The sequence below is a fragment of the Podarcis tiliguerta genome (assembly GCF_965153285.1).
Source record: "Podarcis tiliguerta genome assembly, chromosome: 7".
In the NCBI taxonomy this organism is placed as follows: domain Eukaryota; kingdom Metazoa; phylum Chordata; class Lepidosauria; order Squamata; family Lacertidae; genus Podarcis; species Podarcis tiliguerta.
The window spans coordinates 86509441-86530063 of NC_139540.1; the positions used below are offsets into that span (position 1 = coordinate 86509441).

General features: G+C 43.5%; 1 protein-coding gene across 3 annotated transcripts in view; it reads left to right on the plus strand.

Annotated features, from left to right (window-relative positions):
• SLC24A3 (solute carrier family 24 member 3) overlaps nucleotides 1-15981 on the plus strand; it is a 147251-nt gene extending 131270 nt beyond the window's left edge. For all 3 annotated transcript variants that reach the window (XM_083448706.1, XM_083448704.1, XM_083448705.1), the window contains exons 13-17: nucleotides 229-395; nucleotides 1979-2093; nucleotides 2715-2827; nucleotides 13403-13468; nucleotides 13950-15981. In XM_083448706.1, the coding sequence (XP_083304832.1) occupies nucleotides 229-395; nucleotides 1979-2093; nucleotides 2715-2827; nucleotides 13403-13468; nucleotides 13950-14099 (611 nt within the window). In that variant the 3' untranslated portion in view covers nucleotides 14100-15981. The remainder of the gene's footprint in view (nucleotides 1-228; nucleotides 396-1978; nucleotides 2094-2714; nucleotides 2828-13402; nucleotides 13469-13949) is intronic.
• Nucleotides 15982-20623: the final 4642 nt, after the last annotated feature.

Consider the following 20623-nt stretch of genomic DNA (forward strand, 5'->3'; position numbering starts at 1 on the left):
CAGAAAATTTAGACCTCAGTTGAAACTTCCGCTTTGGTTTGTAGGCAAAGTGAGGTTGTTGTGCTGGCCTCAGTTGCTCAGTTCTTCATTTTGATATGCTATATTCTTTTTCGTATGCATTTATCTTAGCTCTGAACTTACGTAGAATTTTTGTCATTTTAAAAAAGGAGGTCATAAGGCATACAAGATGGAATCACCTTCTAATGTTGGGGTTTGGGTTTTTTGCAGCTGGCGTAATAGAAATTGCCAAATGGTTATTCACTTGGCCTCTGTCCCTCCTCTTGTACTTCACGGTGCCCAACTGTAATAAACCCCGCTGGGAGAAGTGGTTCTTGGTCACTTTTGCTTCTTCCACCCTCTGGATTGCAGCTTTTTCCTACGTGATGGTATGGATGGTACGTATTGGGCCTGGCGAATGCTGGAGTGCTTTGAATGCTGGAAGTGTCCCCTTCTCTTGACAGTGCCTGGGCATATGGTGGGTCAGATCAAAGAGTCATCTGACCTAGCATCCTGTTTCCAAAAGTGGCAAGCCAGAAGCAGGGCATGGCCCTCCATGATTTACCCTTCTGCAGCCAGCTTGCTAAGTACAATTTTGGTATCATAGATCATAGAAAGGCAGAGTTGGAAGGGACCCTGCGGCCATCTAGTCCAACCCCCTGCAAGGAAGGAGAGTCCACTCCTTCCAAGAGAATCTGTTCCATTGTCAAACAGTTCTTACTGTCAGAAAGTTCTTCTGATGTTTAGTTGGAGAATTTTTTCCTGTAATTTGAAGCCATGGGTTCGGGTCCTACCCTCTAGAGCACTTGCTGCATCTTCCATGTGACAGCCTTTAAGATATTTGAAGATGACTATCATATCTCCTCTCAATCTCCTCTTTCCCAGGCTAAGCATACCCAACTCCCTCAACTATTCTTCATAAGGCTTGGTTTCCAGATCCTTGATCATCTTGGTCACCCTCCTCTGCACATATTGCACTGGTCAATATCCTCCTTAAATTGTGGCATTCAGAATGGACACAGTATTCCAGGTGGGATCTGACCAAGGCAGAATAGAGTGGTACTATTACTTCCCTTGATCTGGACACTCTATTTCTGTTAATGCAGCCTAGAATAGCATTGTCCTTTTATGCTGCTGTGTCACACTGTTGTCTCATGTTAAGTTTGTGGTCCTCTTTTAAGGGTAGAACATTTTGTCAAAAGCCTTACTGAAGTCAAGATTCAGTACATCCACCTCATTCCCCTGATCCACCAAGCTTGTAACTCTATCAAAAAAAGAAATTAGATTAATTTTCCTTAACTTGATTTTGAGAAACTACTCTGGGTCTTAGTAATCACAAGTCCTCAGTGACTGACCATTTAAATATCTGTTTTAGAATCATATTTTGTTTTTATTAATTATCTGCCCTTCACCCTAAGGTTAGGTTAGCAGGTTACAGTATTAAAACAACTTTAAAAACGGTTTAAAACAACTTGCAATCATGAAAATAAGCAAAGACTGGCTGTGCAAAGTACTGATTGGCTAGCTCTTATGACAGTCACAAAGCCCTACCCCACCCCCTGCATTGTTTCTTTAAATAAAATACTGGCTTCATACCATTAGACAAATTTAATGGGATGAACGTGCCAAATGTCTAAATTTCTTTTCCCTTTTCTTTTCCTCTTCTTCTCTTGAAGCAAGAAGGGAGGGAATCAGCACTGGATCTGGAGCTAAACTGGTGAATTTGGAAGGGGCACAGCCCAAATTAAATCCACAACATTACCAGGCAAGGCTGGGAAAGATTCCTGCCTGGGACTGCAGAGAGCTGCCTCCAGACTGTGTTAGATGGCCCAGTGGTCTGACTCAGTGTAATGAGCTTGTTATGTTGAGAGCAGGGGAAGCTGAGTTCTTCCTGGAACGGAAAAACCCTCCTATAGATTGGTACATCTGTATGTGCTCTGAATGAGCTTAGGCATCCTAACGGTCCATTTATTTTCTCTAGGTAACAATTATTGGTTATACTTTGGGTATTCCAGATGTGATCATGGGGATCACATTTCTGGCAGCTGGAACCAGTGTCCCGGATTGTATGGCAAGCTTAATTGTAGCAAGACAAGGTAGGTTTGTGTAGTTTGTTAAAACATTGCTATCAAAGAAGCTGTTGAAGGCTTTTAAAACGGAACCATTGCCTGTGCTTAAATGCACAACAAATACTGTAACATAGAGCAGGCACTTGGAGATCGCAGGCTATTCGGATGCTACTTGGTAGAACACTAACTTAACAGAGTGAATTGACAAAAAAGTTTCAGATTACTTTCAGTATAAGTAAATGAAAGTGATGCACCAACCTCAACCAAAGCCTTTCATATACTTCTACTGAAATTGAGGGTGTCTAAACCTTTTATTCCACTGAGTAAATCTGAGGCAGTGTGGAATGTTTTGTGGTGGCTCATGCAAAAAAGCTTGTGTGAATGAAGAACCAAAATTCTCGTCATTATTATGTGGATAACTGTTGAACTTTCTGAGACTATTGTGTGGATAACTACTGGAGCTGTGTGTTCCAAATTAGTGAGCATCAAGACACCTAAAAGAAAGCAGGGGAAATGGGGCAAGCAGAATAAGAGAGAACTTTGCAAAGGAAATAATACTTGCAACTCGGACATAAACAAACTTGCATAAGATGGGTCTATAATAATTCTTGTTTTCTAAATAAGCCCCAACCACTCTTGTTTCCTCAGGAATGGGTGACATGGCTGTGTCAAACTCCATTGGAAGCAATGTTTTTGACATTCTGATTGGCTTGGGGCTTCCATGGTCTCTACAGACTCTAGCAGTAAACTATGGTTCCTATGTAAGTACTACGTTTTTAGTCGCTTTTTTCTTTAAGTCGCTTTTTATGTTTACAAATTGCTACAGCTACTTTTGTGTGATATCGTGGTTTATTTTCTGTTTAACAAATAGCAAGCAAACAGGGGGAGTGCTGGACTCGAACATGATCAGGAGAGCCAGTGATCAGGAGAGCCAGTGTGGTGTAGTGGTTAAGAGCGGTGGACTCGTAATCTGGGGAACTGGGTTCGCGTCTCTGCTCCTCCACCTGCAGCTGCTGGGTGACCTTGGGCCAGTCACACTTCTCTGAAGTCTCTCAGTCTCACTCACCTCACAGAGTGTTTGTTGTGGGGGAGGAAGGGAAAGGAGAATGTTAGCCTCTTTGAGACTCCTTTGGGTAGTGATAAAGTGGGATATCTATCAAATCCAAACTCCTCCTCCTCTTCTTCTTCTTCTTCTTCTTCTTCTTCTTCTTCTTCTTCTTCTTCTTCTGTGGTGTGGTGAGAGGTTGACTTCAACTCTTTGTCCTGTCCACAGACCCAGCTGGAATTGAGCATTCTTGCTCCTGCTGTTTGCTCAAGGGTGAAATATCCCATTGATGGGATGGAAATATCCCATTCAATTCAGGACTAGGGCAGGTCCAAAGTCCCAGTCATGGTCCCAGTCTAGCTCGTCTTCCCTGTGTCAGCTATTCACTGTTGCTGTTGTTTCTATATATATATAAAAACCCAAGCCAGACCAAACACTCAGCATAATGTCACACCCAGCTTGGTTCCGCATCCAACTCATTAGCTGTACACCACAATGTCTAATAGGGACATGGGTGGCGCTGTGGGTTAAACCACAGAGCCTAGGACTTGCCGATCAGAAGGTCGGCGGTTCGAATCCCCGTGACAGGGTGAGCTCCCGTTGCTCGGTCCCTGCTCCTGCCAACCTAGCAGTTCGAAAGCACGGCAAAGTGCAAGTAGATAAATAGGTACCGCTCCGGCGGGAAGGTAAACGGCATTTCCGTGCGCTGCTCTGGTTCGCCGGAAGCAGCTTAGTCATGCTGGCCACATGACCCGGAAGCTGTACGCCGGCTCCCTCGGCCAATAAAGTGAGATGAGCGCCGCAACCCCAGAGTCGGTCATGACTGGACCTAATGGTCAGGGGTCCCTTTACCTTTATCTTGTCTTAGATTGTAAGCAATATTTTAATCTATAAATTACTATGAGTACTTATAGAAAGCATGTGGTCAGTAAATAAATAAGCAACTATAGGTGTTGTTCAGCCATAAAACTTGCTTTAGGAGGGGAAGAAATCTCCTATCTTGAAAAGATTTCCAAATATAGAGATAATTAGGTGTCATTGGGCATCAATTTATACTATAGGTTAGACCATATTTTCTCAACCTTTGGTCCCCAGGTGTTGCTGGATTACAAGTCCCATCATCCCTAGCTAGCAGGACCAGTGGTGAGGGATGATGGGAGCCGTAGTCCGACAATATCTCAACCCAAGGCTGGGTTGTACCATCACTTATCAAGGTCTGGACTTCTGGGACTTGCATTAGGGTATTTTTGGTGGCGGCACTGAGGCTGTGGAACACTCTCACCTGACCTTAGACTGGCACTGACATTGGCTAGTTATCAGGGTCAGTTGAAAACATTTCTCTTCACCAGGCTTTCTGATTAAACATCAACTATGACAGTTGGAGGGTGGTATACATTGTTACCCACCCAGAGATCATTTTAAGATAGACAGGATATACATTTTAACAATAAGGGGGGGGGTGTCTCTGATGACTCCTATGACTCAGAATCTCCCTGAATTGTTAATTCATTCCACATCTAATGTAACATATTCAACAAAGAGAGAAAAATTAATACTGAAGCCTTTATATATAATTCCTAGAAATTTATACAGTTTTATCGAAACCACGACATGTGAACATGCTCACAACTTAGAAGCTTGGAGCGACTGTTAGTGTTCTGTGGTAATTTCATGAAACCACATGACCGCAGAAAGTTTAAAATGACAGGAAAGATGGTTAGCAGGAATGTAGTGTGTTCTGACCTCCGCCCACTGCAAGGATCCTGGCGAAGACTCTCCTTCTGACCACCCCAACTACCTGCCTCTGGGAAAGGGAAGCGGGGTGGGCTGGCTGCTACTGCTGCTGCTGCTGATACTTACCACTATTCTCCCTCTTATTGGCAGCTCTCTAAGTTGCATTGGTTTTCTGTCCCAATTGTCATCTGTGCCAGTAGGCCTTGTTTCTGAGCAGACCACAGCTTCTGCTCCTGACTGAAGGAGTGTTTCGGGTCGCATTCCATTGTGCATCTCTCCTCCCAAATTGGCTGCTGAGAGGACACAGCCCCTCACCACTTCCACAGACAGCGCCTGTTGCTCCCTCTGTGATTCTCCCCCTTGATTCAGCCCTCTTACCCTTGCATGGACCCCATTCCTCTGCAGGGCTGAACTTCAGTAATCTTTCGTAATATGGCTTCTTCTTCTTCTTTGGTGATCACTCGTAGCCGAGTAAGATTGTCTTCCATGAACACGGTCCCAACTGTGGGTCTGTAAGAGATTGTGGAGGCCAATTCTGGATCCACACATTCTTCAACAGTGGGGACATAGGTTTCTGGGCAGGAAATGATCACGGTGAGGGTTTGCCAAACATGCCTTCCTCTTAGCATGTTTCTCCCTTTCGTCCTGAGTTCGCCTTGCATTCGTGCTTCTTCAAAGCCCATGACAGCTTTGGTAAAGGCTGTTCTCCAACTGAAGCACTCGCAGGCCAGTGTTTCCTAGTTATCAATGCTTATGCAACATTTTAAAGATTTGCCTTGAGACTGTGTTGGAGATGGCGTTTATAAGTGTTCCATGTTTCACAAGCATACAATAAAGTTGGTAGTACAATAGCTTTGTAAACAAGCATTTAGGTTTCCCTGCAAATGTCCCAGTCCTCAAACTTTAATCGGGAGAAGGCTGCACTTGCAGAGCTCAGGCGATGCTGGATTTCAGCATCAATGTAAGCCCTTATGGAAAGATAACTGCCCAGGTAGGAGAAGTGAACAACACATTCCAGGACTGCACCATTAGGTTGGATTTGTGGCACTGCAGAGGGGTTCTTTTGTTCTTGTTGGTGCAACACTTTGGTTTTTTTGGATATTGAGCAATAGGCCCAGTTTTCTGTAAACTTCTTTTAAGATATTTGGGATGGTTTGGAGGTCATCCTCTGAGTGTGCGCACACTACATTTTCATCAGCATACTGAAGCTCTATGATGTAAGTTATGGTAACCTTACTCTTTGCTTTTGGCCTACTCGGATTAAAGAGCTTTCCATCTGTTCAATATATGATTTCTACCCCAGTGGGGAGTTTCCCTTGGACAATGTGTAGGATCATGGCAAGTAAGGTAATAAATAGAGTTAGGGTGATAACACATCCCTATTTAATGCCTGATCCCACTTTGAGAGCCATTGTAATCCACAATTGTTGCTGTCATGTTATCGCAGAGGAGTTGAAGGATGTTCACAAAGCAACCGACTTCAGAAGGACAGTCCACAGGGCAGTGCAATTTATACTGGCCTTAGTCAGGTCAATAAATGCAGGGGTTGGTTTCTCTCTCTGCATTTTTCTTTAAGCTGTCGGGCAGTGAAAATCATATCCACTGTCCCCCTAGAAGGTTGAAAACCATTTTGGGATTCAGGAAGGGTATCCTCAAATATAGTTAGGAGACGGTTTGCTAAGATCCTTGCAAGTATTTTGCCAATTGCAGGTAATAAAGAGATGACTCGATAATTTCTGCAATCCATTCTATCACCTTTTTTAAAAAAAAGATTGCTAATTTTGGTATCCCTGAAGTCTGCTGGGATCTCCTCTCTCTCCCAGATTTTTTCAATGAGCTTGTGAAGTTGTGTAAGTTCAATTCTGCCTGCTTTGAGGACTTTGGCGGGTATCCCATCAGGTCCGCTGATTTTGTTGTTTTCCATTTGACTAATAGCTATACACAACTCTCCCAGATTTGGAGATACTGCAGGCTCGTCTCTAAATTGTTTTTGCGGGATTTGTGAGAGGACCTCGGCAGCTATGGGGGAGTTGTGGTTAAGGAGATGTAGGTAATCTTCTTTCCAGTGCAATGCAATAGCTTCTGTATCTTTTAGAAGTGTGGTGCCGTCTGTTGGGCGTAGGGGGCATATGCCATGATTTATTGGCCCATAGATGATCTTTGTGGCTTTCAAGAAACTCTGTGCATCATGAGTGTGGGCTAAGTGCTGGATCTTTTGAGCTTTTTTATCCACCAGGCGTTCTTTAGTTCTCTGGTTCTTCTTTGAACCTCAGTCTTAGCATTGGCATGGGTATTTTTCTTAGTGGCACAGTTTCTATCTCTTTGTGTGCGGCCAAAATTTGGCACCCCCAAATGGATCTTCTCATTTATGGATCTTCTCAGTTTCATGCCCCCTTGGCTTGCTGCCCTCTGTGAGGGAACCACCCGCACCACCCTTAATCCAGCGCTATTCCTATATCTCAGAGCCTCAGTGTGGCAGGGATATGTCCCAACAACTCTATTCTCAGTAACTCCAAAATGGGACACACCATTTCACCACAAAAATTAAAGGATTCTGTCAAGGTTCTGAGGGTTTTCAGTTCTGATGCATTTCTCCATCAGGTGTGATTAGAGCATTAATTTGGGAAACAGTGGAATAATGGCTGTGGTCTGTGAGCCCCTATGGTCCTTGTCACAGACCTGCCTTCTCTTTCAACTCTGCCCCATATCAGTCAGGCTGGAACCTGAGCCCAGAGTGGCTCCTGAACTGATGACCTGAGCTGGGAGATGTCAGCGCCACCACCTCATTCTGTCTAAAGGAGGAAGTTCCAGGAAGACTAGTTATACCAGCTAAGGAAGCTTCGTTTCAGCATTAAGCCAAGGAGGTCTGGTGCCAATCCCTGACTCTTATTAAAGTTTCTGGACCTGGTTTGTTTGTCTCGCTGACCTAAGCAAGTAAGAGACCTGCTGAGCTACAATTAACCTTTCAGCATTGCACAAGAACCGGATTCAACACTGACATATTTTGACCCACTTTGCCCTACTTCTCCTTTGGCTCATTGAATCTGACCATGCTCCACCCCACCCTGGCCCTGGGGCCTTTCTCCTTGAGTTGGCAGAAACAAGGTTTGGCACCAGCATATGTTGACTGAAGGACTGGGTGATGTGTGCAATTTGCACATGCAATTTGCATCAAAGTGTGGATTTATATGTGCCACGTGTTAGGTGTGACACAGAATATCCAAGAAGCCGTTGTGCTTGAGGAAAGAGAAGATGGAGCGGCTAAAATCCTATATAATGAAAGACATTCACTGTCTAATACTCCCTCCTCACATACAAGACTGTTTTTCCCACTGTCCACTCTAATAGGGACACTGTCATAACCATTAAATCAAGGTATTTGCCACTAGAGATGATCAGAAATAAAAATAATTAGCGGCAATAAGGAATGCTTTTACTTGTATGGAATCTGTATCAAAATTGCTTTTGGCTTTAGCAGCACTACCTCACTTTCTCCTGAACCAAATGCCAGAGTAGAAGTGAAAAATGGAGTGTGCCCTTGTTCCTACTTTCTGGTTTTTCCATTGCAGAAACTTGTTATTCCATTGATATTCTCTGTAAGTAGGACACCAGGGGGAGACTCTGAGAGCCACAGGAATACTGAAATGTGTAGGTATGTGCACTCAAGGTATGCAGCACAGTCACCTTTTTTTCTAGAAGAAATGCACTGGTTAAAAGTGTTGCACTTACTGTAACAACTTCATGGTGAGTACCAGCAGCCTTTTTCTAGAAGAAAAGCACTGGGAGTAATATTATTTTAATAAATGGAAGCTACATCATAGTTCTGGCTCGTATGCTCGCTGGGATGGTGTCTCTCTTTATCTGGTAAACGAGTGAAGATGCCCTTGTTCCTCCCCATCAGTATGCACATAATGTCATGTGTAAGCTGAGAGTACACACATCCTACTCAAAAAAGAGAAGAAGTGTTGTCCAGTTAGGCAGTCTTGTGCAGAGTGCATGGTGAGCAGGCAGAGGCATGTTCTTTCTTCCACCATGTGCGGAGTTCTCAGTAGATAGAGCTGAGCCACAGCTCACCATCCTGATGATAATCTTTGTAATCTGGGAAGGCTGGTGGTCTTCTGGGAAGAGAAACCTAAAGAGCTTCCCTTCCCTACTACAAAACAGAAGAGAGCTTCCCCCTCATTCTTGGTATGAAACTTCCTGATCAAACTCTTAAGAAGGCACAGGCAGGAAATGTGGCTGACAGCGGCTTTTTAGAATTGGTTGCTTTTCTGCAATTCCACCCAAGTCAAATTTTCATTGTCTCTCAGTAGTATACAGAAAAAGAAGGAATTAAGTGATGCCTAGTGGATAACCTAGGCACTAATGTTATTTCCAGCAGGGGGGGTTACTACTGTGTTGTTTTAGTCCTGTTTTGCCATTCAGAGTGTGCATATTCCTAGCGGGTTTTTCAACTATAGTTTGAGCTGCTCTGTTTAATTCTTCTGCCTCTACCTGCAACGTGGCATGTCAAGTTCACCTTACTGGCACCCAAGGGGAATTTACGCTTTATGTGCCAACAACAAAAAAAGCACAATGAAATCTAGCCTTTGTTCCAGGAAATGCAGCTGTGATGTCTCGTGTGGGCAGCCGAACTTCCTGACAAAGTGCATTCCAGAGCCATAAAGCCATCTTGCCAACTGTCCCTGGGAATTTCCACGCACACTCCAATCAATCTTCCCTAGGGAAATTAGCCTCTTTTGTTTACTTGAAATACTTTTGGATCTGACATCAAATGGAGAGTGCAGAGAAACAGAGTGATTCAGATTTTACTACAAATGAAAATGCTGCCCCCAACCCAATTTCATCTCTTATAAGCACCATAACACCAGCACATTAAGTGACAAGGAAGAGATCAGGATGTAATTTAATGCTTTGTCTCTTAGGAACTTGCCTCCTACCAGGTCAGATTATTTATCCATCTGTCTCGGTAACAGCAGGCCTACTCAGTCTGGCAGTGGCTCTCCAAGGGCTCAGAGAGAGGCCTTCTCCCCTTTCCCTTCCATGATATTCTTTTAACTAGAGATGCCAGAAGCTGAACCTGGAATCTTCTGCATGCAATAGATGTGCTGCAAAAAAGGACTGAGCTACAAGTCTTTCTTTTACTCCCTCTATTTTACAATGGGTGTCTATAGAAATCTTTATCATGTTTCCTGGACTGTGAGTGATGAGCTGCTAAGTTGTCTCTGAGCACCTCCTGGAAAATTGCAAGCAACACTTTATCTCCCTGAGTCATTTGCATAGCCGTGGCCTTCTCTTAAAAATAAAACTTTTTTTAAAAAAAAATAGTGATGCTGGTGGGAAGCCTACTAGCTGAAGATCCATGTCCTGTGTCTTGATAATTTTAGAATCTTTTGTGTGCTTATTATAGATGGAGGTAAAGATATAACTTTGGCATCCACACGTTTGCTAACTAAGAAATGGGTGAAAAACTGCTGCTGATGCAGTGTGGAAAATTATTTATTCAACTGGCAACACAGTAAATTACTTTAATGCAGGAAAAAATTGATTTGAATTGCTCATTAGATTGAAAACAACTTTACGAAGCAGGGGAAAAGCCCAGCTGTTGAACAAACAAGAGACACATTGTTAGTGGCACATGAACTTTTATCCTCCAAGTTATTTTGTGGTGACAGGCGAATGTTTTTTCTCCCCTCTTTCTGTCCATGTGTCAGCCCAGCTGAGTAACCGAGATCTGGAACCCGTCCCGTCACCTTTGGAGGAAGAACACTAGTTCTGCCCTGAGCCCTCAAATGGCAGTTTGCCATTAAAAATATTCTTGTACTCTAACCGAAACAAAAACAAGCCAACCAATATTAGACGATGTCTTTTATCAAAATGACTCGGGGGGGGGGGGAACCGCCACTCATGTTTAACCGAATTACTAAATAAATACACAACAGAATAATTCAATGTAAGGTCTGGAGACAGGCAATAATTTCTCAGAGGACTGAAACCAGTTTAAGGAAGTCTTTGCTTGCTATTTAGCATTCCACACACAGATTTATGTGGTCACCCTGTCACCTCTGATCAAACAGTTTGGTAAGTTTTATTTAAAAAAAAAAAACAACTTTACGAACCTGAGGCAAAAGTAGGCCAAATTTGTATCCCTTTCAAGCTACCTTCAGCTGTTCAAAAAACTTATATCTCTCTAGCCTAAATGTGCCTTTGCAACCGCCTTTATTCTAACTGCACATTTTGAACTCACCTCATCCCCAGTTACTAATATCTTTAGACAATATGTCTCTGTAGATACCCAGTGCAAAAATATGGTGCTTCTGCAGTGACTAAATGCAAAGGTGAATGGGGCTCCTGTACCTTTAATGACTGCCCAGACTAGCAAAGCTAGCTGCCTGCCCAGATTCCATACTTTCAAAAATTACAGGGATCCTGCACCCACGAAAGTAGACAATATTGTACCACAATCATGATGTGCCAGCAGATACTGCTTGAAAGCCGGTGTAGCATAGTTATGAAGAGTACACCAATGATGCTGAGGGATGGGGATGCTGCTGCTGCTGCTGCTGGGGATTCTCCTGTGATGGAGGCTCCAGCTGCACCCCAGGGGACAGAAAGCTGGTGGTTGTCCAAGCAGTAATAGCAGCCCCTGAAGTGAAGTGTCATTCCTTGAACCTGCTGGATCGAAAGCCCTGTGGATCCTGGAAGGGACCCAAGCTGAAGCTGGTATAATGAGAGAGGGGAAAGGCCCACTTACCCAGCTTGTCCTGGCTGGTGTGAGGTGGCAGGACTTTTGATGGGCTCCCCTTCCTTAGGACTGCTTGGTATGAGACTGCTTGGTATGAGACCAGGTTTTACACTTGTTAAATAATGTCACTAGAGCTATACCTTCCTTAGTGGCCAAATTTCTTTTTTTAGCTTTTAAGCGTCGCAAGACTATAATTGACTGTATTGATATGGGGCTATCTGTTTAACCCATTTTAGTGTTGGTTAAGTTTTAAAAATCCTTCTCGATGTTTAACTGTGTACTGACATGTTCCTTTTTCTGACTGACGGTCGAATAAAAAGGTTGATGATGATTCTACTATGTGCGTCCCTGCCATGTCCGTAGGGTATTCCTAAGTGTCTCTTTTTTCAAGTCAAAGCCTCCCATCTGCATTATGGAGACAATAATACAGAGGTAGTACTGCTAGATATGCGCCCCAAGCTTCCTCCAAGGAGTGGAAGGTGGCCAGCATGGTTTTCCTAGGCTGGGCTGAAAGAGAGTGGGAGACAGGCTTTTGCCTTCATGTCCTGCTTCTGGGCATTTGGGTGCCACTGTAAGAAACTACTAGACAAACTACCAGTAGATGAGGGCCTTTGGTGGGACCCAGCAGGATAAAATTAAAGCAGCGAGTTTACAGGTTAGACTACTGCTGGGTGTTGTGATTGTTCCTGAATGTCCTCATGGAAGTAGTGACCAGGAATGAGTGACAGGTTTATTTATTGTTCCAGTTGCACTCTTTACCACAAAAATAGGACTGACCTCAATGACTAAGGCCTGTAGTCACCAGTAGGTTTTATACATTTTTTGTGGGTTTCAACTTCAAAATAGTCTGGAAGCTTCTTCCGATTCAGAAAATAGTTTGCAGGGTTCTAAATTGTGCCAATAGATCAAATCACATTACACCAATCATTACAACCAACTTCGCTGGTTATGGAATGGATAGGCAAACTAAGGCCGGGGGGACGGATCCGGCCCAGTCGCCTTCTAAATCTGGCCCATGGACGGTCTGGGAATCAACGTCTTTTTACATGAATAGAATGTATGCTTTTATTTAAAATGCAAATGGGTTATTTGTGGGGCATAGGAATTTGTTCACTAAAAAAAAAAATAGTCCGGCCCCCCACAAGGTCTGAGGGACAGTGGACCGGCCCCCTGCTGAAAAAGTTTGCTGACCCCTGGGTTATGGTTTATTTCTAGGTTCAATTCAACCTCCCCCTACCCAAGTCATTCCTTCCAACCTCTTCAGTGTGGGCCTAGTCATTGGCTGGTGTGCATTAGAGACGGAACCTTTTTGGTTGTAGCACCCATAATCTGGAACAGCCTCCTAAGAGAGGGATACCTGGCCTCATTGCTGCTCACTTTTATTGAGAAACAAAGACTACCTTATTCCTGTGGGGTTTTGCCAAATACTGCCCTTAACAAGGTTTTGGCAACGGCTGTGGCTGCCTTTAGAATATCTGCTATAATTTGCTCTTGGTCTGATTATTATCCTATTATTTTAAGGAATGTGACGTGCTGTGATTATTATGGAAAGGTGAGGTTGAAATGCAAAGAATAAATAAATAAATATACATTCAGAAATCAAAAACAGCCAGCCCTGCCCAATTCTGTGGATCAAAGGGCAGCAGTGTTGCTTTGAATACAATGTTCCCTTTGGTGTAAAAGAATGTGATATAATGGTCTTATCTCATTTATATCTATGAGATTACAGTTTTCTGCTGTGTAATGATTATAACTAGTTCATTATAATCAAAGTGGAGACAGAATTCTTAAACAGTTGCATTAACTTTTCAGATTCATTTAAACAGCCGAGGACTTATCTATTCTGTGGGCTTGCTGCTGGCATCAGTTTTCGTTACTGTAAGTAGATCACAATTTTATTCTGAACTTTTAAGATAGTAGCATATAGTGAAATAAAAGCTTAACCCCATTTTGGTGAGGCATGTATGAAATATGGTGCAGTTGTGGAATGTAGCAGTGTGTGTTATGATAAATGTAATGGTGATTCATGGGTAGCATCTTCCAAAGACTTCTAGTGCCCAGAGGGTCTGCTCAGACCACATGGTAGCTATAGAAGTGATGAGAGATTTCTAGGAGCAGGCTGGTAGATCTAGGCTGAGGTGGACTTTGGGTCCCAAATTTCAGTGACGCCAAAATTTGAAGCCCCCTTCCTCTCTCCTTCGATTCTACATCATAGTTGTGCTGCCCTTGAGGCTCCATGCCCAGTGCAACCAAACCAGTCACGCTCCATTAAATCTACCTCTCATCTAGGTCAGCTCTATATCTATGTGAAATTGTTTTATGCGCCTCAAGAAAAACATTTCTTATTGTCTATTTGCAGGTGTTTGGTGTTCACTTGAACAAATGGAAGCTGGACAAGAAGTTGGGGTGCGTGTGCCTTCTGCTCTACGGCATCTTCTTGTGTTTCTCCATCATGACAGAATTTAATGTCTTCACTTTTGTGAATTTGCCTATGTGCAGAGAGCACTGATCATGTGGATGGACTGCTGAGAGGCAATTTTCTTCTGTACCTGTGCAATATGAAACATGGTTGGCATCTCCAAGCAGTGTGGGTGCCTCATGAAGGCCATGAAGTACACCTCCTCACTGTTCATTGGGTCCTCTTCCTGTTTGGGCTTAGCTCTTTCTAAGCCACTCCTTCACACATACAGACACACACCTGGAAACCTCCTGAATCGATGTGAAGATTTACAAACTCAGATACGCTAAACAGTGACTTGCAGTCTATATGAACTATCTTCTACCTGGCACTGAGCCAGAGAAACTGAACTGCCACAGTTTCTTCTTTTTAACTTATTTGAAGACTAATCTAATTTATGAATTGAGACTATAGCTAGGATACAAAGAAGAGGTACATTGCGTTGGGTGCTTTCTGAGGAAAACAGAAGGGACCTGTTTTATTCTGCCCCCCGCCCCCTCCAAGACAAGCTTTCTTGCAACTTCCTTACGTTTCTGAGCTTTCAGTTTCCTTTGGAAGATCCAAAAGTCACAAATGGCACTCAGGGAGCTGAGTTCCAGGTACTTGTTAGTAGGAATGGACTTCATACTTTTTGAACGAAAGCACGGAGGTAGTACAACGTGGCTTCCTCACAGGAAGTCATGTATTGCTCAAAGCTATTTGAGAGGAACCCTAACTGAATGCAGACTATAGAACTGAATGTTACTACCATTTTATTCTTGTCATCAGAATTTGATTGCTAAGTTGTTTGTTATATTTCCAAGCAATAGTTTTAGGCCTGCCTACTCTGGAAGGCTAACAAGGTGGAGTTCTGGTTTTTAACTGTCAGTAATCTGAAATGCAAGGTCAGAAGCAAAGCCTGGACTGACCTTTTTGTGATTTCTCAATATTTCTAGTTTCTGTAGCACTTTTAGATTGAAAAGTGCTTTGCTATCCTTACCTTCTTTGCCCTGACAACAATCCTGCAAGGTAAGTCACTCATATTCCCACAGGGAATTTTTCTTCAAATGGTGGAGCTGAGGCTGAGCAAGGACGATGTGCCAAAAGCCGATGAGTCCGTTGAGGGCTGAGCTAAGGCTTGAACCAAAGTAGTCTGGGTTCAGCTCAGATCTCAGGCTACTGGATTGTCAGATTAGCTCTCAGTGTATTGGAGACTGGAAAGTGGGGAAAGGACATGTAAAGCTATCTTTTTAACTGAGAGGAGAACATAAGCACATGGCACACATTTTTTAAAAAAGTTAGTTATAGACACTGGTTTCTGAAAGGCATATTTTGCACATATATTATTGCTGATGTTATCATTTGCCACTCTGCAAAGGATACACTGGACCTGGGTAGGGTTTTCTCTCTCTTACAGATGCCTCTGGCACAATATGCTGGGAATGTGTCCTGTGTGAGCTCCATTTCAGGAGCACTTCCAAGTGAATCGTGTCATCTACCTAATGCAAAACTGCTTAGAATTCATCCTATGTCCTCTTGGAGGTAGGGCAGGGGGAGGAACAGGGAGGAACAACGATGACACTTTGAAAACTGAGTATTTAGTAGCTGAGATGATTGTGAGAGATTTGCCATTCAGCATTACATTGGCCCTGCTGTCTTTGGTGCAATGCTGCATTTGTCTGTGTGACAAATGCATTACACCTTGGTAGAGCCACCCATCACTGTCACAGCTTCATAGTTGTCCTGCTAGGCAAATGTTTGAGGTCTATTTTGTCTATGGTACAAACAAAGGTCATTATTAACAGAGAAGCAGCAAGCTTGAAGTGTTGGGGTTAAAAGCATGCTCCAGAGTAAAAAACCTATCTACCCACTGGTTTGCACTTTTACACTTGATTATTTTAAAATGAATTTCCTTGGGATAAATGGTGTGAAATAAAATTTTCTAATCTGCAAACTCCCTTCATCCTAGCACCTTGCTTTATCTTACGATATCCACAGTGAGCACCTAGTAGTTGTTGGAGTTTTCCTTGTTTCTTGTAGCCACATACATGGCTGATCAATGGCCAGCCTGGGAGAGTGAATCCCATAGTTCAATGGAGAATGGAGGAGGTGGTTCGTTTTCCCTCCATCCCCACCACTCTCACAAACACACACACACTTTTTTGATGTTTGCATTTCTGTGTCAAACAACGTCAGTAACATTTGTTCAAGTTGTACAGTAGGCCCACAACTTACATGGGGGTTACGTTCCAGGGATCCTATCTAAAGCCATAATCACATAGAGTCAAAAACCTATTGGGTTCAGTTGTGGGTGGGATTGCCAAAGTCATTTTTCCTGTAAACCTGCCCACTTTCCACCCCCTTAAAAGAAATTCCATGTGCGTAAAGCTGAATGCACACAAACTAAATGCATGCAAATTGTGGGTTTACTGTACAGTTTTCTATTAGTTTATGAATAATGTTCTAATGCAGGGGTCAGCAAACCTTTTCAGCAGGGGGCCGGTCCACTGTCCCTCAGACCTTGTGGGGGGCCGGACTATATTTGGGGGGGGGGGGAATGATGCAAGAGCACCACGAGCCCCAGTGACTGCTTACCTGTGTCTCGTGAGCGGCAGGGGCTGGTGGTGGCTGCACCAGAGGGACAATGAGTGGCACATGAAAGGGCTCTGGAGAGGGGCTGCTTAAAATGGCGGCCGCTTGAGCTCTGACACAAACAAAGCCCAGCCCCCTTCCTCTTCTAGGCAGGGCGGGGAGAAGCCAGGAGGAGGTGCCGCCGCCGCCGTGTGAGGGAGAGGGAAAGAACGCGTGTGCGCGCTAGCGATCCATGCGGCGATTCCCGGACCTTCCGCAGGCCAGATCCAGAAGGCAATTGTGCCTGATCCGGCCCGCGGGCCTTAGTTTGCTGACCCATGTTCTAATGTCTGTCATGAGGTAATACCATTTCTCTAGACCAGTGGTTTTCTGATTTCTATCTTTAAGGGAAGGGTGATTCCACATCAGCTTGTCTGTGGAGAAGCCCCAAGCATCTCTCATGGGACACTTGTGTGCTGCAGAGGATTGTGGGACATATTCTAAGTTACACACACTCTTCATATAAGGAACTAGTCTCGCCTTCAAGTGGCAGTGCAGTCTAGAACAGACCCAAGACTTTGCTACAGCTGTTGATTGCAGGGAAAGTTAAGTAACGGGGATGGAACTTGTCCTCCTGATAAGCATCGGAGGAACTCCAGGATTCCCAGAACACAGTTTGAAAAGGTTTGCTTTTGACATTTGTGCCATTCCTTCTTAGTGGTGTTTTTTATTAAATCAGTAATAGTGACCGTTCTTCCTTTATAGGAATCAGTAATAGTGACCATACTTCCTTTAATCAAATTTTTAGCACCCAGAAATACATCAGGATTTTTAAAAGTTAGTTGCTTACTGCTTACTTGATTGTACAATAGGGCTAACACTTACTTCACCTCCACTCTTTCCAGTCATGGTCTACACTTTAAAGCTCTGTTTCTGGGCACCTCCCCCCCCCCCCTTGCTCCAGAGCTTTCCCTGCAAAAAGCCCTTTCTTTAAAGCGCAGTTGGAGCAAACAGCAATCTGCTTAGACTTGACACTTGCTGCAAGCACTAAAGAACAAGTTTTCACGGGGAAAGCTCTGCAGCTAAAAAAGGAACATGCTGGGATACAAAGCTTTTAAGTGTGACCAACTGGCAACTGGAAAGAGCGAGGCAAAAGGTAAGTGTGGATAAGCCCATAGCTTGTATTTGGGAGACCTTTCGAAGCAGAATATCTTTCCACTATTTGGAGGGCAGCTCCAATGGAGCCAGTTGGATTTATTTCTATGAAATAGCCTTTATATATCTTGTGATACAGCATAGTATTATCTGCATCAAAGAGACCTTTCATGGGGGAGGGAATCATATATGGTAGGAGTTCTGTAGCATTGAATGTGCTTTTCTAGCACAGCAGATGGACATTATGAAAGCGGGTCAGGAATGTGAGCCAATTTGATTCAAGTTGGGGAATGAGGATTTGGTTTGCATGTCAGTTCCAGAGAAAGACCACCGAGTGTTCCTAAATTCAGACCTGGAGTGTGTGCCCCCCAGCCCTGCCTCTCTGAGGTCAGTTGATGAAACTGGAGTTGGTGAAGGTCAGACTCCTAGTATTTTATATACAGTCTTGGTCAGCCCAGAGGCTTCATACTATGTGTTAATTACAGGGTCTGGTGTTGCATAGCCGTGTTCCCCGTTGTGCATGGCTAGGACTCTTAAGGCTGGAACACACACAACCCTAAATAGCTTTCTAGACTGAATCCTAGCCCCAGCTTCTGATGACCATGTGTATCCAGTCAAAATTCAGTGCTTGGTGATGTGTGTGTATCTGAATGAGAGATTGATTCACCTTGGATCACTCACTTTTGGCTCATTTACAGAAGTAAAGTCTATGTAACTGAAATGCTGGCTAGATGCACGCTGACGTATTAATGCAAGACAAATGCTTCATTCTAGAGCGATCCATTCAACCCACATTTTGAACATATCAATTTAGTTGTCTGAATTGGCTCCTGTTGCTGGTACACTGGTTGCTGGTTTTAGGAAGACTTCCATATTTATTGCATCTTAACAATGTGTAATAGCTTACTGTGATGTGTAGGGAACAATTAAAATGATCAGGTGTAATGCCTAGTTGTGAAGATAATTTTACCATCCTTTCTGCTTCAAATCATATAATTAGGGGCTGACTTGGGGCAAAATTCTCTTTACTTAGTAGGATTGTACAGATTACCAACTGAGGTCACATGCACATTTATAGTGAGTTACCACTTGTTATATAGTATAGGGTATAATCTGGAGCCTGTTGCTCACCCATAAGTCCTGCTGAAATGAGTAGAATGTATTTGGTAGCCTCCTCCCCCCAATCAATAAAATAAAATAAACCCAGCATAATAGGTTCAAAATAAATTGGAGACATTTCTTTGGTGAACAACTTTCCTTTGTTTCCAAGATAAAATTAATAACACAAGCTTTTGTACCAAGTTGTGAACATTTTTTGTATAATAATCTGTGTGCGTTTTAAGTAGCTACAGTCATGGAATCACTGCATATATAAAAGCAAACACAGAACAGAAATCCCCAGGAATATAAAAAAAATATTGTCATTGTTTTTATCTTGGCTGTTGTTTCAAAGAGTTCTGGGGAATTTTCGTGTAGACTGAGCAGCAGGGTCAGCTCTGTTAGCCTTGAGTGTACTTTCAAGAACTCAGTGAGTTGGCTGCTACCAAAGAGAATGTTGTTCTTGGGTGTTTGGGGTGGTGGGATGGGGGGCGGTTGTTGAAAAATGTATGTAAGTAAGCATGGATTTTTCTAACAGAAAATGCACTAGTGTTGGAAGTTGGTTTATTTTAAAAGTATCCCTTATAACTGTATAGCCAAGGATTCATATTGGTTGGGTCAGTCAACATGCTTTGCATTTTTCTTTGATGTGTGAAACAGGAAATGCTTGCGAATTTGAGATATACAGACTTCTCAGGAGAAAAAAATATGATTAAAGATTAACTGCAAAACCAGTTGAATGAGCTAGGCATTGAGAAAGCTTCACAAGGACAGGCTCACAAGCTGCTGTGGCCTGTGTATATCCTGAGCTGGGCCAAACCATTGCACTGGAGAAATGAGGTGGGTCAGAAGTACTGTGCCAGACACAGAAAGCATTCTCAAATGCAGTGCATGACATAAAGCAGAAGTGGGGAGTCTGTGGCCCTTCAGATGCATTTGGACTCAGCAGCAAAACCAGTTGTCAAGGATAGTGGGAGTTGTAGTCAAGCAGCAGGGAGAGGACTACAGGTACCCCCACCCCAGCGTAGAATCAACAAAGACATACATCCTAACCCAATCCAGAAATAATACAGACTTGATGTTTTGTTTCCTGGGCATCCTCTGGACTGAATCAGAGTTGGGAACAAGACATTTCCCTGACCCTGGGCAATGACATCAGCTGCTGCCTTGCTCTAGGGCAGGAGTAGGTTGCAGGTTGCCAAAGAGATACAGCTTTCAGCCTAAGTCCAAACCATTGTGCAAGCAGTCTGTTCAGACCTCAGGAAAGTGCAATCTGTCCCCACTGGGCGGGGAAGAAATGAGAGAGATTGGGAAGGGGGGAGGCATGGAGGAAGAAAAGGGCTGACCTACTGACCTGGGTCCCACCTACAACCAGCATGCAGCTCCTGGCAGATTCCCATGAGAAAATGTGGCCCTTCAGGACCTTGCTAATGGTCTTCACTCCACAAAAAAGGCTCCCCTCTGTTTTGAGTAGAGTATTGTTGCAGCCTGATCCTGTACGTGATCAAAATAAGTACTGTGCAATTCAGTGCAATTTGTAGGTTTACAACTTAATTCGTTCTGGAGGTCAGTTCTTAACCTGAAACTGTTCTTAACCTGAGGTACCACTTTAGCTAATGGGGCCTCCCGCTGCTGATGCGCGATTTCTGTTCTCATCCTGAAGCAAAGTTCTTAACCCGAGGTACTATTTCTGGGTTAGCCGAGTCTGTAACCTGAAGCGTCTGTAACCCAAGGCACCACTGTACTAGATTAGCCAAACTGTTACAGTAGAT